General features: G+C 45.9%; 1 protein-coding gene across 12 annotated transcripts in view; it reads right to left on the bottom strand.

Moving 5' to 3' along the window:
* ABLIM3 (actin binding LIM protein family member 3) overlaps positions 1-27,686 on the bottom strand; it is a 171,023-nt gene that overhangs the window by 56,998 nt on the left and 86,339 nt on the right. For 11 of the 12 annotated variants that reach the window (XR_009557151.1, XR_009557153.1, XR_009557155.1 and 8 more), the window contains one exon: positions 2,539-2,679. Coding sequence is in view for 1 of the 12 variants with exons in the window: in XM_060271707.1 (XP_060127690.1) it covers positions 2,539-2,679 (141 nt within the window). In the remaining 11 variants the exon portion in view is untranslated. The remainder of the gene's footprint in view (positions 1-2,538; positions 2,680-27,686) is intronic. The other variant, XR_009557156.1, reaches the window with a different exon arrangement.

The raw sequence follows: 27,686 nt of genomic DNA, 5'->3' as shown, positions 1-27,686 counted from the left end.
CACCCTGCTTCTCAGCGTGATGCTGGTGCATCGTATCATTAGTGGCTGCTGCAACCACAAGAGAGAATGGAAAACATAGGCAGTGGCCTTCCCTGTCTTCCTAATCGCCCTGTGAGGTGACTGAGAGAGTCTTGTCACGAAATGGACAAATGGCTCAGTTACCAAAGACATGCGCACACACTTAGACTTAGTGAAAGAAGGAGAAGATTTGACCTATGGCTTTGGACTGCATCTTTTCGATGTGGTTGTGAAGGACCACATCTACAGCATACAGCATACATTTGAAACAGTCATGGCTTTCCCCAAAGAATTCTGGTGCTGAGAATGGTTAGGAGACCCCATCCCCCTCACAGAGTTACAAATCCCAGAGGGGTTGAACAATCAACCCCTCTTCGCAATGAACTCTGGGAATTGTAGCTCTATGAAGGGAAGAAATTCTGATTGGTGGAAAGGTGTGCCCTGCAGTTTGTCCTGCAGTCCCTAAGCTAGATTGCTGCCCTAGGATGGCCGCTGCACATGAGGTGACTCGCCTAGGGCGACATGCTCCACAGAGGGCGGGAGATCCCAATCTGGTCTTTGCAGCAGCTTCCAACTCAGCTTCTGATAAACAGAAGATGCAGCTGAAAGCTGAAACCTGGGAGTTGTGATGCCATTGGTTTCCTTCCATCCTGCCAGGCACAGGTCTGGATTTAGCGAGAGGTCCATGGCACATCTTGCCTCAGGTGCCAAAAGATCTCAAACTGGCCCTGCTGGCAGGTGAATATGAGAGCATATAGACCTGCTTGATTCCCTCTTATCCTGAAGGCTGTGAGCACCTCCAGATAGGATGCCTTGCCTAGATTTGCTGGTTGAAACCTGGTGAACCACACATTGCTCTTAGTATTGATGATGGAACAAGGGGCTGTGCAGCCCCTGCAATTCCTGCTTTCTCACCTTATCTTGGACCCATGAACAAGTTTTTTTCAACATGAGCTCCGCCCACAAATGTTCAGAGGTTTGGAGTGGGCAGCAGGACAGGTGTGTTCAGAGCCCATCACTTCAGCATGTTCTGAGCCCATGCTGAGTTCTGTTGAGACGTGAGTGTTGGGAAATACTTCAGCTCATCCTTGCCCTGTGGATGGAAGGGTGGCTGGGGAGGAGCAACGCTGAGATGTTGTAAAACTTAATGGCCCAGAACGGATGTGAAAGGGCTCCTTAATGCAGTTATTGAAACAGCTGCTCTTATGAAGGGGCAGTAACCGGATCTATAAATTTTACAGTGGGAATTGTGAGAGCTAGATAAGGCACCCTGTTAATTCTCACTCTTACTGTTTTTCACAATTTATTAAATTAAATTAATTGATTACATTTATGGCTCGCCCTTCCTCCTGAAGGATCCCAGGGTGGCAAACGAGTGATAAAGCAATGCATATATCTTAAGAGCATCTTTAAAACAATCTCAGTACAGATGCTGACTGGGAAAGAGCTGAACTTTAAAAGCCTTTTGGAAGAGGAAAGTTTTCAATAGGCACCAAAATACGGCACCTCTTTAATATTTAAGGGGAAGAAGCAAGTTTTCCTTGCTGTGTCCAGCACTTCGCTCTTGTCTGTGTCTGGCATAAAAGTACAAAAAGGCCTTCATGAGAGGCTTTGCATTTCACCACTGGATCCCTGCAAAATGTTCAAAGTGCAAGTGCCTTTTTTGCTTGGCGATCTCTCATTAACAAAAACAAATAATAGCAAAATAGAAACGTTTGGCAACTTTCCAATATTTGCAAATATCAGCTTCAGCTCTAGCCCTAATGCAAAAATACGTGATTTGAAGGCTGCAGCATTCTTTCAGACCCTCCAAGTGTCCCTATTTCCCAGGGATAGTTCTGGATTTACAGCAGCCATCTCGGTTTCTGATTTGATCCTAGAATGTCCTGCTTTTCCTCAGGATGTCCCTATTTTCACTGGAGAAATGTTGGAGGGTATGCAATTATGTGACCCCCGAGCCATCTCAAGGCAGCCCTGTATAGGGCATTTTTATAATGTTTAATAATGGTTTATTTTGTTTTTATATACAGTGTGTTGGAAGTCACCCAGAGTGGCTGGGGAAACCCAGTCTGATGGGCGGGGTCTAAATAATAGAATCATAGAATCTTAAGAGTTGGAAGGGACCCAGAGGGCCATTTAGTCCAATGCAGGAATCTCAGCTAAAGCATCCATGACAGATGGCCATTCAACCTCTGCTTAAAAAGCTCCAAGAAAGGATGAGTCCACCACCTCTCCCATGGACAAAAATTAATTTATTGTTGTTATTATGGAACAGGATGTTCCATTTTCAACGGAGAAATGTTGAAGGGTATGTTCTTTGCCTTTCCTCATTGTCACAATCAGTAAATGGATGCAGTGAATCCATAAGCTTTGGATAAGTGTTGCGTGCCTCTTAAATGCTAAACTGAACACTGCCTTCGCTTGTGAAGGGCTTGATCCTGTAGAATGGGGAGGAATGCCTGACTCTAACCTTTGTGTCCTTTTTGAACAAGGCAGCTAGTCATCCTCCAAAGCACTTACCTTGGCAGGTGAAGCATCTGATGTGGAAGTGATTGCTCTGGACACGCACCACCTCCCCTTTACACGTATCTCCGCAGCGAAAACAGTGGATGATGGTGGGACGGCCCCCAGGGTTGTACGGGTTTTGCTGGAAAGGAACTGCTGGGGAATAGAAAAGGCAGAGCTTGTTAGCAAGCATGCAGGAGGATGGATAGTCAAGAACAGCCAGCTGAGATAAATACATGAGCCAATTTCATGTCAGTCAGAATTTCAACATTCAGTAAATCAGCTTTGGCTGGAGTTCTTTCTTCATCCCCCCCCCCCGCACCTACCTCTTCATGAATGGATGTGTGTGTGTAAAATGCTTGATATTGGTGCACAGTTTAAGGCAACACTGCTTGAGGGTGGAGGCGGGGGAAGAAAGACGATAGGATCCATTCTAGGCATTCTTGAAGAGGGCTGCCTTTCCAAAGAGATTCTGAGTTCTCCGGGGAATTCTCACATCAAAAGTGAAGGTCAGATTTGTCAAGGTTAGTCTGACTACTAGACCCTGAGAATTCTCCAGGGAAGCATCTGATGTATCTGTCTCTGAGCCCTTTCAAAGTAGGCAGTAGACGGTCGAGACCCCCTGGAGAATGGATTGAGAGATAAGGGCTTCCTAACCCTTCTGAATCTTGCAGAGCGCCCTTGCAAAGGGAATCGTTTTCTCTACATCTGTTTCTCTTTCTTTGATGCTTGCTCAGCAAAACTATGTATTCTGCAGACCACTGAAGGTCTGCCAACATAACCAACCCCCCACAACCCCAAACTATGCTCTTATTAGGGAGTATACAGTACCAGAAGTATACATTTTTTCCCTATGTAATGGTAGTGGAGGTTAAACTTTGCTGCTCAGGGATGACTCCCTTCTTGTAAACAGGTAAGCTTTTTTTTATAAAAAAAAATTATTTGTCATCTTTTGACATTATTTATTTATTTATACCCTACTTAATTTTCCCAGGTGACTTCTAAGCACTTTACAAGTATAAAACCGTTGCAAAATTCACATGCACAAACACCCTCTCTGTGAGATGTGCACTCCTGTGCTACAGAGGGAGAGTGCATAGCCTGCAAGCGACTACTAAGGGGGAAAGATGTAACAACAATTCATCAAACAGCACTGAGGAGGGTGGGGTAGGGAGTTATGTTCAGCAGCAATGTCATTGGGCATTAACCCATAGGTGCCCACAACAGTCTAGTCTACACAGCGCCAGCAATTGCAGTGGAAGTGCTTTCTATAGGAAAACGCTGTAAAATGTTGACAAAATACTGTGATGTGATTGCTCATTCAACATGCCTGCAACAGAAGCATCTTTTCCCCATGGATCCCCTAAAAAAAGACTGTGAGCACAGACAGCATTCAGAGTATGAGCTCAGACCTACCCACAAATCAATTGAGTGGCTTTGCATCCCTTTCTGCATCAACCACTAATTTCTGGTCTTGGACTACAAAGACCTCTGCAGCCATTTATTTATGTCCTTCTTGTTTCCTGACATGTTCCTGGCTCTAATCTTTATTCCTCCAACCGCCATCTCCTGCTTCCTTCCACAACTCTGCTGTCCATTCTCTCTTGCTCCTTCTTCCTTTCCCCCTGGAACTCCCTCCCAGAACATTCCCATGGTGTCACCTCCCCTTCCACTGCTCTCCCTTCAAATGCCTCCTTAACAGCCCACTTTCTTCCATGAAGGTCTTTTATTCTTCTTTCTCAGCTGAAACAACGCCAAAGTATGCAAAGCTGCACTTTTCACACCCGCTACTTGCTAGCCTTTCAGTGGCCCCTCTGTTGTCTCCACACTCTTGGAATTCAGACTGTTAAGTTCCTTGGATCATGATTTACATGCAGAGGGTCCAGGTACAACCCCTGACATCTCTAGGTAGGGCTGGAAATGGCTTCTGCCGGATACCCTGGGGAGACTGTTGGTCAGTGCCAGGACTAGCCAACTTAGTGGCCTCCAAATGTTGTTGGACAATACTTCCCACCACCCATGTCAACTAGCTATGCTGGCTGACACATAGTCCTCAACCGTCCCGATTTTCCCAGGATATCTTGGAATTACAGAAGACATCCTAGCTTCTGATGGGATCCTGAAATGTCCCGTTTTCCTGCTCCACCATTGCCACTGCTGACAAGCTCAGGGAGGAGGATGAGCTGGTGCTTGTAGCCAGAACTGGCGCTTGCACATGTCTTTCTATGCTGTGCTCGCTTGAGTCAGCTGGCTTGCATGGCAGAGCAGCACTAAAAGATGCACATCCTGATTTTCGTCAGCAGAATGTTGGGGGCTATGCGGAGGCTGATGAGAACTAGAGTCCACAACATCTGAAAGGTACCACATTGGCTACCCTTTGTGTAGATAACACTGAGATAGATGAACCAATGGTCTGACTCAATATATGGAGACTTCCTGTGCTCCTATGTACTGTAGAAATGTTGTTGACATTCTTACTAGATTGATTATAAACCACCTTGAGAAATCTCTGCTCTGGAAGGTGGCACATAAATTCCTAAATAAAGACATAAATAAAATACCAAAATGGGATATCACGACCATATTTTGTACAGGATTTCAGTGGGGCCAGGAAGTACAGTAGTCAACTACTTGTCCAGTGCCCACTTTCCACACTGAGAACAAAGAATTATCCAGACATTCAGAGAGCAGCAGACATCCTTTTTCAAGCAAGATGGGGAGGTGAGGGGGTCAAGGAATTAATCAACGTTTAAACAAACATTCGTACCAAAAAATAAAAAAAATCTGCGTTGGGTGATTTCGCCTTCAATTATTATGGGCTTCTAGTCTCTAGGGAAACTTCTTGGTGTCCATAGCAACCTGTCACCAAGCTGGTGAGCTCAGTGCCTGATAATATAGGAGGACTGAGCATGATAAGGAAAGGTATTGGGGGTGCAGGGAGGGGGGAAGAAGCATGGGCTGCAGACTTCAATTAAATGGCAGGGCTGTAGCTGTGACTCTTATCTCCCAACAGAAAGTCCTGTTTCTGCAGAAGAAACTTGGTGAGATCTAACCACAGGATTTGTACTTTCCTGCTTTCTCTTATCTCTGCTCAGCATTAAAGAAGTTATTTCCAAGTTCAGGATTGATTAACCCAAGGCTCTTGTTGGATTTCCCCCTCATTTATGTGACTGGCATTCTTTCCCTCTTTCTCCAATTGTTTCCCAGGAGTTTGCCACTCCTCCTTGCCTCTATATGAGAGCATTACAGGCACTGCCTTGCCCCTTTCCAGAGGGACAGTCGATCAGGGCCAAGCTCATTACGCCAAAATAATCCAGTAATAATGTAAGTAGCATTAGGAACCTTGCAGCAACGAGAGGAACGGGGGGGGGGGAAGCTGAGTGGAATGCCTTAATCTCTCAGTGGTTCACTCCTGCCTGAAGGAGACGTGCTTACTTAGCAAGAAATTAAAGCCAAGTTCACCTCATCTCATCATCATCATTAATGCATTGGTGCTCTTTCTGCACCAATGCAAAGGAATACATGGAGTACCGCTCTCTCTGGTCTAATTCCAGGGAGCCGTAGCTGGGGCAGAGTAGCCAGTGGAGTTTGATGCATTTCCAAACCCTTGTTTAACTCAATGTTCTCAGTGATGAGTAGGCAGTGGGAAAAACAGCAGACAGAGGAGCTCCATAAGACAGCTTGGCTATGGGTCACACCAGTTTACTCACAGAGATGTTACATCTCCAAGATGTTTTAGTGTCTCAGGCAGAGCAGTAAAAGGCTTCCTCCTGTAAACCAGGGTGCACAGTCCCCAAGACCAGCCAATGTATTTAGGTATCTTCTGCACAAGACCCCACAAGCACCTCTATTACTGCCTGATAATAAAAATGAAGCAATAAATTAAATAACTGAGAAACTGCCTTCCATGATGTCCAAAATTTGCTTCCTGAGGCATATGCCTCACTCTCCCTAATGGGAGGGCCAGCTCTGTTTAAGGCCAAAACACACATCCAATGTGCTGTAGGGATGCTACCCAAAGAGCTTCTGTGGGGTAAGTGATCCCCATTAGAGCCCTCATCTAGAGCTACTTGTTGCATGGATTGATGCCCGTGTATTGTGAATTTCCAGGGACCTATCAGTAGCCACCCAAAATGGGAAGAGATTGGATAGAGGATACTCTTGCCAACATGATGGCATCGATTTACATAAGCAATGCCCAGGGATAACCTGCCGCAAGGAAGCTTGTGTGTATGTAATGTAACATGCTCTTCTAGCTTTTGTGGGTTTTCTCTCTTCATGTGCAAAAGCTAAACATGTTCAATAACTGGAGGGAAAGCTCAAGGGGACAATAGCATCTTTTATTTTGCCATATCCTTATATTAAACTTTGTACTGTATTGATTGTGCTGGAAACGTTGCTCAGTCCCAACAGCAATGAATGATGGCACATTCTTCATTGGAGCCTCAGAGCCCTGAATTTGGCCTGAATTTTCCAGTGCCAAGTGAAAAAGCTATGTGCAACGTAGGCAGCAATTATGAATTTTACAGGTGGCACACACTCCCCCCCCCCCAACATCTCTGACCCTACAACAGTAGCAGAATGTGATTGTGAGCCTTTGCTTTCGGAGGAGACAAGCGAAAACTGAAGGTCTCTAGCCATCACTTGGGCATCAAAGATGACATTTCCATTTTGCTCATCATCATGGTGTTATTCCTGTGTACTTGAGCAGGGATCTTCTCAGCAAGCCCTGCTGCATTCTCTGAGCTCTTATCTCCTTGACTCCTTCTTGGCTAATACCTGCTGTGTTCTGCCAGAGGCAGCTGTGATTGGTGGAGGAGCAATCTGTGTCAATTAAACACAGAGGCCATTGGGAGAAGGAGACTGTTGGGGCGATGAAAAGGATTATTATACATGCAGAAAAGTACTGAGTCAGAACTAATGGCCCTACACTGTCACCTCCCTACCTCCCACCCCAAGTAAATGGCAAGTGTCTTGATTATATGCAAAAAGGCAGAACAGATATCACAAATATTGGACTTAGAGGGGTTTAACACTTGTGCTAAAATAGCCTGAGGGTCCTTTATCTTGCTGTGCTCATTAACCTGCAGCTGTGGGTGTCCATGTGGTAATTTACTGTTGCATTCATGAACAATATTTCTTTGGTAAAATGGGATGTTGCATTTCAAAAAGGAGAGCGTTCTGTAGGCACTCTGTGTCAAGAATTATGGCGGTGTTATACTCTGTGTGGGCCATAGATCAGTGTTAGAACATCTGCTTTGTATTATTATTATGCAGATGGTCCAAAATTCAATCACTTGCATTTCCAGGTAGGGTTGGGAGAGACCCCGTGTCTGAAATCCTGGACAGCTACTGCCAGTCAATGTGTAGGCAATACGGAGCTGGATGGGCCAATAGTCTAACTATATTTTGATACAACAGACTGAATACAGCTAGAAAACCAGGGTGGAATATCCCTCTTTCTGTCTCTCCCCACCTCTCTCTCTCCCTCTTACACACACACACACACACACACACACACACACCTTCAAACACTCATGACACCACCAGCCAGGTTTCCAAGGTGAATATACATGGGTGTTTAAAGATGTGTTTGTGGCATCTCCACTTAGACATGTTTCTTGCAGAAGACAGTGGTGTAATTCCAGCATTTCATGCAGCAACCATAATGCATGGAGCTGTGAGCCATTAAGTTTAGAATCACAGAGTACGGCATGTAGAATGGTACCCAGAGTGCCAGAGGCAGTAGATCTGAGTTCTGAAATGGAGGAAGTGTCTAACAGAATCCTGTCTGTTTACTGACCTAGAGGCATGACAGCTGACTTAAGTTGCTAAGTCTAGTATAAATGCCGCACATGAGAATCTCCTAAATGCCTGATATAAAGTATCTACAAACCACCGCAGAAGCAGCAGGAAGTGGTTCTCATGAGTAGGGATCTATAGACTTACTTGTGGTTATGACAAAAGCAAACCCTGACTACCTTACTCAATGTATTAACTGGTGCAAAAGTGTAATCAAAAGAGTGCACACAAGGTAGTTTAAGGGATCCGGCCAAAAACAGACTATAGATCACATCCACACCATACATTAAAGCATTCTCACACCACTTTAACAGTTATGGATCCCCACCCCACCCCCAGGTTCCTGGGACCTGTAGTTTGGAAAGGGTGTTGAAAATTGTTAAAAAGACCCCCACAAAGCTATAATTCCCAACACTCTTAACCAACAACAGCACCCAGGATTCTTTGATGAAAGCTAAGGCTGTTAGAGTGGTGTAAGTGTGTGGAAGTGACCATAATAACTAGTATACTGGATGGATGGGAGGGGTTGAGTCACATCATTTAGCTAGAATCTAGCTTATGACTGCATGTCCTGAGCTGGATGCAATGCAGACGTGTGGGTGTAAGTTAAAGTATGTTAAGCCCTGCTGAAGACAACACGTAGCTGCAGCAGATGGAGGGTGGGGTCCAGGGAAGAGGAAGAAACCAATGCCTGATATTATGACCACATTCCCATCGGTCCTTTTGACTTCCAGCCATTGCTCACTTTCTACTTGACCACTGCCCCACGTCACAGCCGTGTCCCCACACCTGTGCTCCGGACTAATGCAAACTGGAAGCTATAGATCACCATTAAGAACACATCATTGCAAGCCTCCCAGTGCAAGCACCCGCTTTATAATTCCGTCCCTGGGTGACGTGTTGGCATCTTTGAGTTATCTGCTCTCACAGGGGTACAGAACAGCTTGATCTAATTAACTACCTGTAATTAATTTTTGCGAAGTGCTTTGAGGAGGCACAGGTGAAGGATGCGATAGGAATGCAAAGCAATCTCCGTGTACTGGCAAACATTTAGCGCATTGGGGGTAGGTGATGCGTGGCAGCTTTACCGCGTGGCTGGAGGGTGAAAGGAGCTGGCATGTTTCGATGGATGGGACTATAGTGGCATACGGAAGATGTGGGGATGTTGGCGGCAGCATCTGCGGCGTGTATGGCTGGATGGATGTATGCAACGGAGCATGGCAGTGCATCCTAGTCCGTGCGCATGGCGCTTGTATACCAGCAAGAGGCTGGCAGCATAATCGCAAGGTGGCATTTGATTTGACAGCCTCTCCCCAAAAACTGGCTCATTGGGTAAGCACTTTGCTCCCCATGCAGACTACCCACCTTTGCAACTGCTCCTCCCACTCTTTTCATGCAATGATGGGGACAAACGAATGATTAATCACGTTAATCTCTGCACATTTCCTGCAGTAATTGGCCTGTAAATCATCCTCTCAGAAAAATCCACACCGTGTGGCAGTTGCCAAGGCCAGGGAATAAATAGCACTGTAGGTTTTACAGAGGCATGGCTCCTCTAGGCAGGTAGAGTTTTTGCCCTTGGGTACAACTCTTGAGTAGTACATAGGACAGCTCTGGCAGCTGGCAGCCACCCTCACTAAGTGGGGCTGCCATATTTCCAGGTAGGACTTCCAAGAAATTAATGGAATAAGGGGACAGGGTCAGTCATTTTCTCATAACCAGCCAAACTTCCTGGGTTAGTTGGTCTCTGCATTACAATGGCTGTTTGATCGTCTGCTCTGGAAGACCTGCTTACACTATGTGGCTAGTTATTTAAAGAAGAAAGTTAAAGGAGGGGCATAGTAATCAGACCATTAGTCTATCTACTCCAGTATGGTTTGTTATGATAACTGGCAGTGGCTCCCTGGTGTTTCAATTGGGAGACAATCCTAGCCCTATCTGGAGATGCCAGGGATTGAAATGAGCAAAGCGTGTGCTCAACCACTGAGCTACAGTTCCACCAATCAACACCCACAGCCTTTCCCCTAGTATATGCAAAAGAAGGAACTACAGCAACTGGCTCCCAAGTGTGAGCATGGCTGGAGAACCACACTGCTGAGGTATCTGTGAGGGGCTTTCCCTCCTCACGCCACTGGAATCTCCCCAGCAATGTAAGTGTAGGTGGATGCTCTTGCCTACAAGCTGCCACCCTTCCAGCAGCAGAGAAATTAAATAGATCAGTCTTCTCTGTTTTGCCTGAGCCTCAAAACAATAAAAGAGGCCCATAAAAGGTAAAGGGACCCCTGACCATTAGGTCCAGTCGTGGATGACATTGGCGTTGCGGCGCTCATCTCGCTTTACTGGCCACTTTCTGGTGAACCAGAGCAATGCACGGAAATGCCGTTTACCTTCCCACCGGAGCGGTACCAATTTATCTACTTGCACTTTGACGTGCTTTTGAACTGCTAGCTTGGCAGGAGCAGGGACCGAGCAATGGGAGCTCACCCCGTCGTGGGAATTCGAACCACCAACCTTCTGATCGGCAAGCCCTAGGCTCTGTGGTTTAACCCACAGTGCCACCCGTGCCCATACTACAGCATTTATATCATTAATCCCCCTAGGGCACCATCCTAACCCTGGCTCTGCTGGATATCAACGAGTTAGGATCTGGCTGATCTCCAGCTTAACTGGCTGAGTCCTGGTTCAGCCAGGCTATGCCGGCATAAGTCCCTAACCCTGATTCAGCTGGAGATAAGACAGCACAACTCGCTCAGGCAGGGTGTAACAAACTCAGGCAGTCCCAGCAGATCTTGTGCCAACAAAAGTCTTGGGAAATGGGTTGGGATGCTTGCAAGTTGTGCAATGTATGGCATGTTCCATGTTTGTTTGCTTATCTGGTTGTGTTGCTGCATGTGACTGTGTGACTGGCAGAGCGTGTAGTGGGTAAGCCTGTGGTGTGTGGCATGTGCTTGCTGACTGTCTGCTGTTGTGAGGGCTGGCAGGGACCCTGTGTGCGCACTACCCCTTGCAGGAGTGACCTTTAGGAAGTCTCCCCTGTGCTGGTGGCCATAACTCCCATAGTAATACCAGAGCAGAGCTGGCTCTCTGTGTTTTGCTGATTCTTTTCCCTGCACCTGGCTGGGGCCAGCTCATCTGCCATTTATCTCCCGAGGGGCTCTTTATGCCAGCTTAATTCTTCGGGTGTAACTCATACATATCTCCAATAAAAATAAGGACATCCTATTCTATTCCTTCCAACATTTCGCTGACGAAAACAGGGGCATCCTACGGAAAAGTGGGACATTCTGGGATCAAATCAGAAATTGAGATGACTTCTGAAAATCCAGGACAGTCCCTGGAAAATTGGGACACGAAGGGTCTGGTAACTAATGCTGGCTTCCCATATTTAGGATTGCTCTGCCTGATGCAACCCAGCTATGTCTGATGCGTAGACTTCTCTTCATTCATTGAAAGGCCTCCTTCCTGTTCCCCCTACTTTACCTGTTAGCTGTTCCATTTTCTTCTGCTGACAACAAACATTTGTAAAGCCCCTGAATGTAAAACTTGGCCAGCAACATTTCATTCTGTTTGGTAGTATAATATCTGGAATGGTCATATGGTTTAAGGATTTGAAATCCTATTATAAAACGAATCTTGTGTCTATTTTACTGTGTTGTACGAGCTCTTTCTAGCCTATTGTGTCTAAATATTTAGATAACTGTTGGCTGATTTAAATAGTGCATTGAATCTGGTGCTCTTATGGTTGCTTGGTATAGATTAAGAAATTACAGCAGCTGTTAGCATGATGAGTTATTTTGATCCTATAATAGGGACTTAAAGGTGACGAGATAAACTGTGATATAGTAGAGCCCACAGACAGTTCATAAAAATCCACTAGGAGAGATGCAATTTATCTAGATAACTTGGTCCAACTGGATCCTGAAAGCAAACCATCTCTAAAAATACAATGGCTCTAAAGAGGATTATGCACAGAGATAGTTAAAATGGGGGAGAGAATGAAGTAAAAATAATTTAGAGCATATTGCAGCCCCACAACTTCAGCTGATGGAGGGCTCTCCATCCAAAACCCTCCCTGTTTCCAGTCTGCCTTTGCAAAGTGTTTGATCTTGTTAGCCATATGGCCAGCCATGTGCAAGTCCCAGATTGTAAGCCATCACTAGGGGGTCAATACCAAGAGACAAAACTGCAGTCACTTTCTTGTAACTTCATCCTTGTGTGAGGTTGGCTAAGTTCTGCCTCAGTCAGAACCTGAGCCATTCTAGTCAATGGAACAGAAAGGCTCTGTGCACAGGTGAGATCGTCTATAAATCCAGATCTTAATTAGAGAGTGCAGAGCTGTGACGGAGCTTGGACGATGAACTTGGATCAGATGTCTAGCACCTTAATGTCCTGCTGATAAGCACATTAGAAATGCTATAGAGCTGGAGATTGCTAATGAGTGCTGATTACGGAGCCTCTTTCTGAACAGGTGGGAGCTTGATTATGAAGATCCCCTTCCTTCCCAGATATCTCCATGGTGACTGATGAAAATTCACCTCAATTCAGTTTCAATGATGTGCAATTTCTTGCAGCTTATCAGGAGAATCCAAAATGCATGCACTCATCTTTGTGGGTCTTTGCCAAGTGCTACATGTGAAAGAAGAAGCTTTGCATGTGTTGTCATTGTTGTTGTTTAGTCGTTTAGTTGTGTCCAACTCATCGTGACCCCATGGACCAGAGCACGCCAGGCACTCCTGTCTTCCACTGCCTCCCGCAGTTTGGTCAGACTCATGTTGGTAGCTTTGAGAACACTGTCCAACCATCTCGTCCTCTGTCGTCCCCTTCTCCTTGTGCCCTCCATCTTTCCCAACATCAGGCTCTTTTCCAGGGAGTCTTCTCTTCTCATGAGGTGGCCAAAGTATTGGAGCCTCAGCTTCAGGATCTGTCCTTCCAGTGAGCATTCAGAGCTGATTTCCTAAATAATGGATAGGTTTGATCTTCTTGCAGGCTATGGGACTCTCAAGAATAGTAAGTGTATATCTAAAGCTGCTTCTAGCTGGTTGAAAGGATAAAATTTGTCCTCAAGAACATGATCATTATGGATGTGAAAAAGTCTCATACAGCTAGGCTAGTGAATGTGTTTCTTCTTTGGCCTGCATTTTTTAAAAGACAAAGGCTGCATTCAGAAGTGGAGATAATTGTGCTAGTTTTCCTCATTATAATACTAGTGTTGTATCCAAGATTATAACAATCCTTTCTACCACATGACCTATTGCCTTATGGAACAGTGGCTGTTTGATCAATATACTGTCTTCTCGTACTATGTTTTAAATGGATTGAAATAACTGTATGCTGGAATACTGCCCCCAATTTTGTCACGTGAAATTACAATGCAAAACTCTTCCAATTTTCCAGGCCAACAGGGTTGCAAATGAATTTTTCTGGAAGCAAGTAACATGGAAATAAGCACTAAACTTCTGCTAGATTCCACAAATCTTCTAAAACTTGTTTTTACAGCATGGGAAAGATCACAGAAATTATCTGGGAAGGAAATATCTGGAAAATGGAATATAGTGCTGTCTGAATGCAGCTCAGTTATCCAAGGCAACTGGGGCTGTCAGGACAAGAAGCATAAGATGATCCAGAGGATAAAGGTTCAAGACAAGTCTGGGGCAACTGAGAGAGAATGTCAGAAGCATGTGTGTGTCGGAAGGAAGGAAGATTTTCTTAGTTTAGTTACCGGTAGTCTGTAGCTGAGCTAGTTAGTCTGTAGCTGCCTGGTGAAAAACTGAGAAAACAAACCAGGAGAAATTTCTCCATGGATTTGGTAGTGTCCAAGTTACCTGATCCTATCATTCTTCCATTTTTATTTTTATTTTTGCAGAGATCATCCAGCTATATGTGGGCAGTTTACTTCAGGCTTCATTCTGACCCACTTAAGTGGAAGTAAGCCTCATTGAATTGAATTCAATGGGACTTATTTTGGAATATAGGGTTGTCTTGTCAGTTCCCAGTTCCCATCTTCTTCTTCTTTTTTTACAGTCATACCTCGGGTTGCGTATGCTGCGGGTTGTGTACTTTCAGGTTAAGAACCGTGTGGACCCGGAAGTGTTTACTTCCGGGTTCTGCTGCACGTGCATGCGCAGAAGTGTTCTGCGTGCTTCACGCATGTGCAGAAGCACTCTATTGGCGCTTTGTACATGCGCAGAAGTGCCACTCTAGATACGTACTTTTCGGGGTGCGTACGGCACCCCGGAACAGATCAAGTACGTATCTAGAGGTTCCACTGTATTTCGTTACAGCAAGTGTGGCCAATATGGTGCCTGACAGATGTTGTGGACCACAATCCCTGGCTGTCGGCCACATTGGCAGGGGCTCCACATTGGTTACTCCTGCCTTCCATACAGCTTCATATGCACCCTGATTATGGTAAATCACAGCTCCAAAAACTGAGTCTGCTGCAATCACATCAAGAATCTTTTCTGCACTGGTTTACTCAAGGTGCCTACGTGTTGGTGCATATCAGTAACCTATAAGAAACAGGAAGAAGAGGCAGAAACTGAAAGCTGCAGCAAGTGGTGCATGTGCCGATTCCAGAATTAATTTTAGACATTCTGTAAGTTAAACCAGAAGGCAAACAAAACAGAACGCGGGGCACACCGAGCAAACCAAGGAACAATAGCTGAATGGAATGAAGATCTGGTTATCCTATGCTACTCAAGTCACCCAAAGTTTTAAAATGTCACCCAAATACACACACACACACACACACACACACACACACACGTACACACACTTAAGATTTGGCAAATCAGCAATCCAGCTGAGGAATTGCCTCTGATTGCCTCTGTTTTTCTATGCTGCTACACAGATGGCAAGAAGGATGCGCACAAGGCTATTTCGTGCTACAGTTTTCCTTGCAGAAAACCTTCCCTTATTGGGTGTGTGTGAGTGTGTGTGCGTGTGACAGATATGTGGATCATAAAGAAGTGCTGCACATCTACAAGATACCCAAACAGCAACTTTCTGGCACATGCATATGCAGCAAGATACACACTTGTCATCTAGATGGTTGCTTGCAACTGCTTTGCACATTTCCTTACTTCAAACACAAATATAACATTATTGAACAAGACTCCCTGATTATCTATCCTGTCTTGCAACACCAAAGCTATATATGTAGGAGCCTTCCACAGACAGCTAACTGAGCACATACAGGTCATGGGGCAGAGCTTGCCACCCCCCATCCCCAATCCATTAACTACAGTATCCAGTTCTGAATATCTGAATGGGACTCTTGTTTGCTTCTGGTTCAATCCTCAGTTCCTGTGTGAGAGCTTCCTGTTTAAAGTGAAGGGCATACTTCTAAAACATCTATCTATAGAGGACTCTACAGCCCTGGAGTAGCCAATCCAGAGTAGACCACTGTTCACAGACAATCAAAGCTGTTGTTGAGATTTGCACATGTGTGTGTGTGCGCAACTGGGGCCAGAAACGAGTGCAGAAAGAAATCTGTACAAAGATATGTGTAGTCACTGATGATTTGGATGCTCTTGGGCTGGGCCAGATATTCGCAGTGGGTATCAACTGCACTGCTGAACAGAGATAATGCAAGCCCTTCTCCCTTTTATCCATCAATAAGATTGTCTTCAATGACAGCAGAAGACTCCTACATGTCAGCCTCAATCTATGAAGCAGCAGATGGTCCCCAGAGTAGGCAGCCTCCAGCCAGTATGTCTGCACTCATGTGTGGGGATGTGCAAACACCAGACAAAGGTGAATGTTACTCACACAGCAGCCTGCTGCCAAGAAGAGAGAGGCTGGAAAGGGCATCAGCAGCCGGCACATAGCTGGCTTAACCAGCTGAGAATCTAGCCTTGGAGGGGTCTGTGCGCATGCAGGAAAGGGCTAATTCACAGCCAGCAGAGAAAAAGCTGCCATCAACCCAGTGCAGCCAGACTCATGGTGCTAACTGACTCAGGGCTCCAGCAGGGGAACAGCTGCAGGGATTTCTTTCTGGCACTCCTCTAGTCTCAGCTGCTCAGAAATCTCTCCAACCATCCAAATAAAACACACACACACACGTTTCCAACATTTACATGGAATATAAGAAGCTGCCTTTTACTGAGTAAGGCCATTGGTCCATCTACCTCATTGCTGTCCACACTGACAGGTAATAGTTCTCCAGGATTTCAGGTGGAGGCCATTCCCAGCCCTACTTGCCAGGTATTGAACCTGGGACCTTCTGCAAGCAAGACAAATGTTGTACCACTGAGCTACTGAGCTACCCCATAAGTTGTGCTCATTCAGGAGGAAGACTTGGAAGGGGAACCCACAGTTCCATTGTACAACAATCTAATGTCAGGTCTAGCCCACCATTGTTACTTTATTGGCACGGCAAAATATACGTGTTGCTAAACTGAGCGGGAACAATGGAGAAGACATTTTCTCATCTGCAAAGAGTCAAAGGCAATTTGAAAGAGAGATGGCTGCTTGTACAATCGTCTTACTTTCTCCATTAAACAGGTCTTGCATTTTTAAAAATAAAAATAAAAATAAAATAAAATAAAAACCTGCCCCAGAGTTGACAGTGGGACAAGAAGAAACGAACATGTTAAATGCACTGGTTACAAGAAGCGATGCATCCCTCAAACTCCTTCCAACTTTCTTAGCAGCTGTTGTAGGAGAGCCAGTGTGATGTAATGATCAGAGCGTTGGACTAGGACCTGGGAGACCAGGGTTTGCATCCCTACTTGGCCATGAAGCTCCCTACATGACCTTGGGCCAGTCACTGCCTCACAACCTAACCTACCTCACAGGCTTGTTGTGAGGATAAAATAGGAGAGTTGGAGAAGCATGTGCACCATGCTCCTTGGAGGACAAGGTGATATATAAATGTAATAAGCAAACAATGGAAGACACTCTCTTCCATTGTTTCCCAAGACAGATGCCAACCAACCAAATAAATAGTCTGCCTTCAGTCTGGGGACTAGGAGTATCACCCACACCCCTCCCATGAGGTACCTCTATATCATGACTGGGGGATCCCCAACATGCCTGAAGGTAACTAGCCATGTGGATCAATACTTTGATGGGGACTTTCCCTTGCTCGACAGTGACAAAGGAAGTCAGGACACAGGACAGAACAGGAGAACTTGGAGCACAGCTTTAAGAGACCTCAGGACCATGGTGGCAAATAGATTTTTTGAGAGAGAACTGGAAGCAGTTCATCTGACTGGGTTAGTGTGAACCCAAACAGGCCGAGTAGTGATAAAAGCTTCTTAAAAGGGGAGACCTAATGGCCCTGGAAAAGGTTCGTTTGGGCACTTACATCTTTTGAGTTACAGCGCTGGGTGAAATTACAAACAGCTTTGAAGAAAATGCATTAGTGAACGCAAACCTTCAACAAGGCCAAGCTACGTTTCTTCTCACACCTCACCCATTAGGACCATCTGCAGATCTGGTGGGGGGGGGAGGGCAGGGAGAGAAGCTGGCGCTTCTGTGCTGCTGCTTCATATCTGGCCCTCGGCATCCCCTAATTAGATCACAAGCAGTTACTGCTTCCACCTGCCTTCCGCTGTCAGACACCATAGCTGTCACCGGCACATTGTGTCAGCTCCCACTGTGTGACAAAGGAAAACAAACAATGGGGGAGGGAGGGATGCTGTTGAGGAGGCCACGGGTGCAGCCAAAGTGCCGGATGCCAGTGCAGGCATTGTCACATACCCGATAGCAGCAAAGGAGGGATGTGGCGAGACAGCCAAAGACAGAGGCCTCCAATGAAATCAGGATGGCTACGGACTGTTTATCCTCAGAGAAGGAAAGAGAACGCTGGTAAATTTTAATGTGGGTGAACATGAAACAGACAGCAGGCTTCCCCAAGTGTCCCTGGTTGTCAGAGATGTCCCTCATTTGAACCTCGAGCTGTCCCTCAGGCCCTCATTACCCTTGCAAAGCCACCAATTTTCTTCATCACACACCCCTCTTCTTTCTGGTATATCTGTTAACTGAAGGTAATGGCTGGTTGCAACTACTGAGGTGGTTCAGGTTGCAGGAGTTGTCCTTTGTACGGCCTTTAGTTATATTTTAGCTGTAGTGGGTGGTCTTCAGCTTGGTTTTACTCAGAGTAGACCCACTGAAATTAGTTATGTTATGTTATGTTATGTTATGTTATGTTATGTTATGTTATGTTATGTTATGTTATGGTTAGGTTATAGTTATGTTATGTTAGGCCCATAAATTTCAATAGGTCAGCTATGAGTAAAATTTAGTTGACTACTACCTAGCTCAGGCTTAGGCAAACTTGGCCCTCCAGATGTTTCGAGACTACAATTCCCACCATCCCTGACCACTGGTCCTGTAAGCTAGGGAGGATGGGAGTTGTAGTCTCAAAGCATCTGGAGGGCAAAGTTTGCCTATGCCTGACCTAGCTTGTTTTATTGTCTTTTTTTTTTAAAAAAAAAAGTTTGTCAGCTTTTGTGTGTTTTGTAAGTCGCTTTGATACATTTTGTGTTAGAAAGCATTTAATTAATGCAAATAACAATAGCACAGGAATCTGTCATTTCTGGTCACATTTTCCCAGCATGCTGTTTTTCCAAAGGCTGAAGATCAGATGATCATTGAGCTTGAGGCTGGCGGACAGGAGCCCACCAAACCACTTCCTATAGTACTCAGACTTGCAGAGCCAGAGTGAGGACCCTCACCAACATCTTCCAGCTGAGCAGGGTATGCACCAGGCAGGAGGCCATGGAGCATTTGAGAAGTGCCCAGCTTCAGTCCAGAGGGTTAGCCCTTGAAGAAACTAACTTCTCCACAAGGAGAATGTGGGCTGGGGACAGAGACTGAAAAGGCCTCCGTTTGTTTTTGACCTTTGTTGGAGCAATTTGTGCACTTGGAACTGTCTATGGTGCTGCAAGTTCTGGCCCACCTTGTGGTCTCACCCTGTGGGCTGCCCTGCAGGACCAAAACAGTTTAGTCTAGATGGAGATGATGTAATATCATCGCTTAATGCTGCTGTGAATCTAGGAGGGCAAAAATAAGCCTGACGTAACCGGAGGGACCAGAAGATCCTGTTCTGTGCAGTTTCTCCTTTCCTCTTAAAAGCATGTCATTGTTTATTTATGCTTGTAGGTAAAAGAAGGGTTAAAAATTTCCAAGTTTTTATTTTAAACAACAACACTGACTCTCCCTCACTGATAGAGCCTGCTGCATGATTTGCTTGCCCTATGTTTGTAATAGTGACCTCTCCACATACCGAACATGCATGGAAGGCAGGCTGAATAATTTTCTCCTTGTGCTAGACTCTACTGCAACATTTGCATATTGCAAAACAGCCCATGTTTGCTCTTTAACCCAGGTTCGGCATATGCCCTACTGCACAGAAGAAAGTCCTCTCTTTTAAGGCATTCTGTTGTTGCTAATCTTCTGCTCACCTTGTCATACGGAGAGCAAAACCCCCCAAATCCTAACAAGAGAGATCAGCGAAGGGCCTTGAAGCTGCCCATCAACAGCACCTGCAGAGCAGGCTGGGTTGAGACACCAGTCACCCGCTCCCACTATGGTGAGATATATTGTTATTTCCGTTTAAATTATAGAACTCATTTCTAGATTTACATCTATAGCCATAAATCAGCATATGTACATTTTATGCAAATAGGTGGTTTCTTTTGTCCTGTTTTTGCAGGGTGATGCATTCTCTCTTTTGCCAATGAGTAAGGGTATCGGGGGGGTGCAGGTGGCGCTGTGGGTTAAACCGCAGAGCCTAGGGCTTGCTGATCAGAAGGTCGGCGGTTCGAATCCCTGCGATGGGGTGAGCTCCCGTTGCTCGGTCCCAGCTCCTGCCAACCTAGCAGTTCGAAAGCACATCAAAGTGCAAGTAGATAAATAGGTAATACAGCAGGAAGGTAAACAGCATTTCCGTGTGCTGCTCTGGTTCACCAGAAGCAGCTTTGTCATGCTGGCCACATGACCTGGAAGCTGTACGCCGGCTCCCTCGGCCAATAACACGAGATGAGCGCCGCAACCCCACAGTCAGGCACGACTGGACCTAATGGTCAGGGGTCCCTTTACCTTTACCTTTAAGGGTACTGGGGAAGCAAAGGCAGCCCTGTTTAGGGAAGCTTTTAATGTTTAATAGATTGTTGTATTTTAATACTCTGTTGGAAGCCGCCCAGAGTGGCTGGGGAAACCAAGCCAGATGGGCAGGGTATGAATATATTATTATTATTATTATTATTATTATTATTATTATTATTATTATTATTATTATATTTCCATCCTGCAGAACAGACCCCAGCAGATTCAAGCCACCTTGCCGCCACAGAGAAATGGAGTGGATGTGCAAGACCGTGCAAGGCCAGAGAAGGAATCTTATGCTAGGTCAGGGGGTGGGAAACCTTTTTAAGGATAACGGTAGCAGAACCTGCACAGGGGAGGCCCAGGCCTGTGGCGGGCAGAGCAGCAAATATGCACAACCATGCTGCTAGGGATGTCGGAGAATTCTGTCAGAAATGGCCATGGGAAAGGATATTCTCATGATATGCATGTTCATTCAGATGGAAATCATGCAAGCGAATATGAGCAGTATTCGCAACTAGGTGTTTTTTTTTACTCCGCAAACCTTAGTAAATGGCATTATTTTTCTGCATTTTTTGGCCATTTCTCATCCATTGAAATTAATCACTTAATTAAATGAAGAAGTTGAGTCCATTGCAGATAGCAAGATGAATAGCAGGTTTTAGCAGAAGCTGAACTGTGATGGAAACAGCACTAACAGCAATGAACCCAGGGCAGGACAAAAACTGCTGCCTCCGTACACACACACACACACACACACACACACACACACACACACACAGAGAGAGAGAGAGAGAGAAGCATGCATGTGTGCGCACACACAACCCTCTCTCCATCCATCCAGCAAGAGGTGTTATCACAATTCAAGGATGGTGTTATCACAATTGAGGGATGGTGAAAGGTACAGCAGCCTGGGAAGATGGAGTGGTATGGGGAGAATTCTGAGGGCCATATAGAGAGGTCTGGAGGGCCATATTTGCCCCATAGCTGCCAAGTTATCCCTTTTTTTACAGGGATTTTCCCTTATGCTGAATAGGCTTCCTCGCGAGAAAAGCGAAAACTTGGCAGCTATGATTTGCCCCCTCACCTTGAGGTTCCTCACACCTGCACTAGGGCTTTGTGAGGAAGCTCCCAGGATCTGCTGAACAAATAGAAATTCTTCTATGAATCAGGCTGCTCCGTTTCCAGTCAACAATGTTAGAAGACATTTCATTGGCAGTCAGAAGCCCTGACAATACTTTTCAGCACCGCACTTGGGAAGAACATTTTGTTGGGGGCTGAGGTCCCAGAACAACAGTGATATCATTCACTTGGGAAGGAAAGAGGAGAAGGCAAGGAGAACAGCGCAAGGGGTGAGGGGGGGGGAGAGAGAGAGAAGGGAAAGGGTTTTTTTTTTTAAAAAAACACACACACACAACAACAACAACCCTGGCTAAGTAAGGCAATAAAGCTGACAAATGTTGGCAGAAGACAGGGGGAAGGGGAAAAAACAAGAGAGGAAAAATAGGGGGAAAGAAACAGTCAGGGCTTTATTTCTGGCTGGGCTCATGGAAATTATTCTCTGTTCTCAAGTGAGGAAGCCTGTCATTGTGTGTGTTGTACTGAGTAACCCTGTTACCTGGCAGTACAGCAGGGAGCTTTAAAAGCTGGGTCTGTTGCCTGCAGGATGTTTACTTCCCCCAGATTTGGCAAGCTGCTAAGCCAGAAGGCGATCCAGCAAGGGATAGGAACCAACAACCCAAAGGCAACTTCCTGGCTTAAGTCATAGGCCACCCCTCCTTGGCTACTGGGTAATTTATAGATGTTTTTCATGTTCAACATTCTGTTTCCACCAGGTCAGAATTGCCCGTATGCAGCTCATTCTTTTTTTATTGGATGACCCAGCCAGGCACACAAGGTAAGCTGAGGTTTTCCGCATACAGTGGTAACTTACATGAGAACACTGGTCTGCTCTCCATCTCTCCATTAAAGCCCCTTTGCCCCTCCCCCGATTTAAAGATGATTTTGAGCTCAGGCGGTGGCACCTCTCAGAACTGCTGACCAGTAGTCCCTGGAAGTTTTCTGTAAATTTTCTGTAAAATTACTTTATTAAAATGCAAAGTTGAGCTTAATAATCACGGAAAACAGGTATGAAATATCAAAGCAGGGACAAAAAGGGAGCCAGTGAAGTCAGCAATACATTCCAGGTTCTTGATAAAATTACACACACACACACACAGAGAGAGAGAGAGAGAGAGAGAGAGAGAGAGAGAGAGAGAGAGAGAGAGAGAGAGAGAGAGACTTTAAAAAGAAACAACCATTAACACGGAGATCCCTTATTTTTCATGGAGATGAGCTGCATTTCCAGCAAACCTTAGTTTGATGCTCTACACATATTCCTATTTTATTATATTGTCCACAGCCATTTATAGACCAGAACGAGGGGTGGGGAGATTGGTTATGTTCTGCATTATTAACATAAACAATAGAATCATAGCAAACAGAAATAAATTTGTCTTTCCTTTTTTGACCTCTAGAGGTTCTCAGTTTAATTTGTCATTTTTTCTAGTAAGAAATATCTGTTCTGTCTAGATCCCTCCTAAAATGTAAGTTTGTTATCAGGGTTTGCAGTACTGTGTTTTGTTGGAACACAGAAAAAGGAGAACATGTAAACTTCAGGGATTACAATTCGAACAACAAGCACGCAGTCTTTAAAGCTGTAATACAAAGAAGCAAGTCTCTGTGTTTATGGACTTGTTTTGTTCATGAAAGCCGCGAGAACATGAGAGGAACCCTGCTGGACCAGACCAAAGGCCCATCTCGCCTGACATCCTGCTTTCCATTGTGTATGGCCAGCTAGATACCTCTGGGAGGCATACGAACACAGCACCAAGTTAATCTGGAAAAAATAACTGCTTTGTGTTAGTCTGCCTTTGTGTTTGGTTGGAGGGAACGGGGCCTTCTCTGCCCCCCCCCAAGGGCCCCCTGTCTAGACAGAGGTCACAGCTGGGAGATAAAGGGTTAAAGCCCCTCTGCTCCCCACACTGGTATATCGGGTCCTCCAGGGTGCACGTTGCGGTGGGCCCGACAACCAGGTCTAGGTGTTGGGGCGGGGACAATTGGAGCAGCCGCAACACCCTATTGGTGGTCCATCTGGCAGGGTGGAATTGGGCTGAGGGCATGCCAATCAAAGGAACCAGATGGACCCCTATATAACCCCTGCTCATGCCATAGAGAGCTTCCTTCTCTGGCATTGAGCATCAGAACACCCACCCACCTCTCCCTAAGTTAGGGCTTGCTCTTGACCTTGCTATGCTGTCTTTGGGACAGGGGCACGGCAGGAATTTTCCCCACTTAGCTGATTGGCTGTTGCCACTTGGGTTTCGCCTGCCGCATAGCAATTCGTCACAACTTGTAAGGTTGGCGGATAGGCTCTGGTTCATGCTGATAGGGGTAGAATGAGCCCCTACCACCCTATCCACGGGTATTTCCTCTTAAAGGAATCCATTGGACGACTGGTTGGTATTCCCCCAAGCGGGGTGTGCCCTCTCCAGAGTTCTAGGCACACATGGGGGAATCAGGGCCTGGCTGGCAGGCGTCAGTCAGGACCCCCGTCCCAGGTGTGTACCTGGCTGCTGACTCAAGGTGCGTCCTGAGTCAGCGCTACCCTGGGTAGCTTTGGAACCAGAGCCTATGCAACCACTCTACTATTTGCTATTTACTAATTTACTATTAAAAAGCCGCTGGTGCTATTGCACATCTCATTGGGCCCTTGATTAATCGGTATATTGATAAGGGCCACATCTGTTGGGGAACTGCATCCTCAGACTTCAGTGCTTGGTCCCTTTTCCTTGCTGAACCTCTGCTATTCAGTTCTTACAGGCCTATGAACATTCCCAGAGAAAAAGTGATACACGTAGTAAATGGCTCTGCATTGCTACTCCTAGCAGCAACCAAAAGAGAATGTGGACATCTTCACTGCTGTTGGTGAAGAACCGCAACACAGTCCACAAACACTTGGGAAGATCCTGTGCCAGAGAGTGCCTTCCTATTCCAGGAGAGTTTCTGTCGTTAGTGGAAAACTATTGTGCCACAGTGGCCTGAGACTTCCACGTAGGCACATTTTTATATGGCTCCTCCACTCAGTATTTCATTGCCTTGTCCTTATAATGTATTATAATAGGATGGGGAGGGGAAAATATCATCTTGGGGGGGGGGGGTAGCCTCCAAGCCTATAGCTTTTATAACAATAAGATGAGATTCTGTAGAAAAACAGATGGCCAAAGTGGTCAAAACAGCCGTTCTGTTAAGCCAATAACTTTAGCCAAGTTTGTTAAGCATCTCTTTGGATGACTAAGGAGAACAGGTGACTGGTTGCCATAGAAACTACTAGCTGGAGAGGCTTTCAAAAGGTGGACTAGAGGAGGGCAGGCCTCCCCGCCTCCCCTGGCTGAACGCCAACAATGACTACAAGAGAACAATGTACCTGGGAGCAGTCTTGTTTTGATCTGCACTGGAGAAGATACAGAGGCCTGGCTTGCTCTCTCTGCTGAATCCATAGCTATAGCTTGGGGACACCCCAAAAAAACCTAAGGGGAGAGCAAGGGCTGTAGACATGATACTGCTCTTTGGCCTTCCATCTTATGCTCAGCCTGTATACATGTGTAAATAAAACCATTTATCACAAAGAAACCACCATATCCAGTGACCTTCATGCTAAGGAAACAAATGCAAGGTATGTGCTGGCACTCCTAAAATCTCTTACTACTCAGAGATTGGGGTAGCAGTATCTATAGCACATAGGGATGGGCGAATCAGTCAATTTTTGTTTCTCTGAGTTTTGCATTTTTCCAATCTTATATTCAGTTTTCATGAAAATCTCCTATTATACTCCTAATATACACGCTTGCATGTATTTTTCCTATTATACACATTAATTTTTTTTGCAAAGCAATTTTCCTTCATAGGATGCATTTTTTTTGCATGTCATTTCCACAAATATATGTATATTTATGCACAGTTTACCCCATTATATGTATTTTTGCAAATGTTACTTGGCTGGAGAACTGCACTGCAAAATGAGAAAGGTGTGAATTTCAAAGGATGGTTTCATTCTTGCACTTTTTCAGAAAGTGCAAATTAGTTGAGTTCACCTTTAAAGAGAATGAAAATTTCTCCCTCATCCCTAATAGCATGCCAGCTTCTTACCAACCACTGGATGAGAAAGACTGCCAGGAGGCCTGGGGACAGGCACAGAGGTGAAACAAGAACCATTATTTCGTTACTCTGAATCAGCTCTCTGCTGCACTAAGACCGAGTCAGTGGATATAGTTCAAGGTCCAGACAGTTCAGCAGCTTCAAAGCAAAGAGGCCAGGAAAATCCTTTTTCATTCAAATGAAACATCTAAGCAATGTTTTCCCCAGCTGCAGCTGGAGAAACGAAGGGGCTTAGTGGAAAGACACTTAGTGCAACAGAAATGGCTTGGGTGGCATGTAAAGGGCAACCAGTAGCTGAATTAAAATCAGATCAATGCTACAGGTGTCAAGCCTGTAATTTACAGAGTAGACTTAAACGCTAATGCTTAGTTCATGCTTTAGGTTTTGAGTGTCTCTTCCAATTCTACGATTCTATGAACCTGCATTTTAAAATATAGTAAGTCATGGGTCCCCCATCAGGTTTTACCTTCAGGATAAAGACTCTTAGGTGGCTAGGTCTGCCCCACTTTCCAGACACAAGGCTGGACTTTCATCATTACCACACAAGTTACTCTTTGCATTACAGGACATAAAAGCGCTAATTAAAATGTAGCTCAATCTCATCAGCTTTGCATTCAGAAGGTCCCAGGTTCAATCCCAGGCATCTCCAGGGAGAGAACCTTGTCTGATACCATGGACAGCCACTGCTAGTAGTGTAGACTCTACTAATCTAGATGGAGCAATAAATCCCACCTATATACATCCTCACCTTGCTCCCTATGTATCTGGCATGGGTGTAGATCAGGCACCCCCAAATTCGGCCCTCCAGCTGTTTTGGGACTACAATTCCCACCATCCCTGACCACTGGTTCTGTTAGCTAGGGATGATGGGAGTTGTAGTCCCAAAACATCTGGAGGGCCGAGTTTGGGGATGTCTGGTGTAGATCCTCAAAAATTATTGAGAAGGATTGAAAGTACTCAGTTAATTGAGGTTCTGCCCCCTCTAGAAGCTTGCTCCCCATAATGTCCTCTTTTGGCTGTATTTGGTTAACAATTTGGCTATGCCCATGGCACTTGGGTAGCCTTTTAAGCAGCGTTATTCCTAGGAGGAACCAGCAGAAGCAAGGGCCTCATGGGGCCTGTGCTTTGAGGATGCCCCTTGCCTAGCACTGGTGGCCACAGCTGGCACCCTTGCTACCTAGCCAGCTCTACTGTCTCTTCCACCCACCCAGTAAGGCTCTACACCTTCTCCCTTCCTAGAGGAAGGAAGGAGAGAGCCTCGCTAACAATGTCACAGGTAAAATACTTGCAAAAGGGGGGGGGGAGTAAGCCAGAGGGGAGAGAGAGCAAGGGGGCTAAAGCAACAGCAAAACTACAACAAAAAGGAAGTTGGGGGGAAGGGTCATGCCACCACTGCTGTGGAGAGGAAGAAGGAAAGCAGAGAGGAGATGAAGGCACAGTGTGATTTGGAGAGCCAGGGTGGTTTATTGGTTGGAGTGTTGGGAGCAGCGGAGGAGCAAGCCGATCGGGTGTCTGGGGCGGTGTGCGTGCCCTGCACCCAGGGGCAGGGCCAGCTGGGGCAGGATGCTCCGTGGGGCCTCCTCCCACTCATCCGCCCTACAGCTGGGGGGGGGGGGAGGCAGCTGGCAGACCGTTTGGGGCAGTGTGGAGCCTGTGGACACCCAAGCCACCGTGTTGCTCCCAGGAGAGGCGTGTGGCTCAGGCGCACTGCAGGGCCCAAGGTGAGTGCCGCCTGGCATTTTGTCACCCCCTCAATGGTGACACCCAGGGGGAACCGCCCCCACCGCCCCCCTACCTTCACCCCTTGTTGGGAGACTGGAGTTCAAATCCACACTCAGCCATGAAGCCCACCTTGAGCCTCTCAACCTACCTCACAGGATTGTTGTGAGGATAAAATCAAGAGGGAAAACCATGCACACCACCTAGAGCTCCTTGGAGGAAAGGGTGATACATAAATCTAATAAATTTCTCAGGGCCCTACATTGCTCATTTTAGGGATGGCTCTAGGGATGGGATTCCCAGGCTCTCCCCCTCCCTGAGGGGATAAACCCAAGTTGAGGTCCATTGCAGAAAGTGGAGCAGTAGTCAGCTTGGTGGGGCTCCAATAATGG

The sequence above is a fragment of the Zootoca vivipara genome, chromosome 2 (assembly GCF_963506605.1).
Source record: "Zootoca vivipara chromosome 2, rZooViv1.1, whole genome shotgun sequence".
Classification (NCBI taxonomy): domain Eukaryota; kingdom Metazoa; phylum Chordata; class Lepidosauria; order Squamata; family Lacertidae; genus Zootoca; species Zootoca vivipara.
The sequence above is the reverse complement of the archived record's forward strand: the minus strand, read 5'-3'. Positions and strand labels throughout refer to the sequence as shown.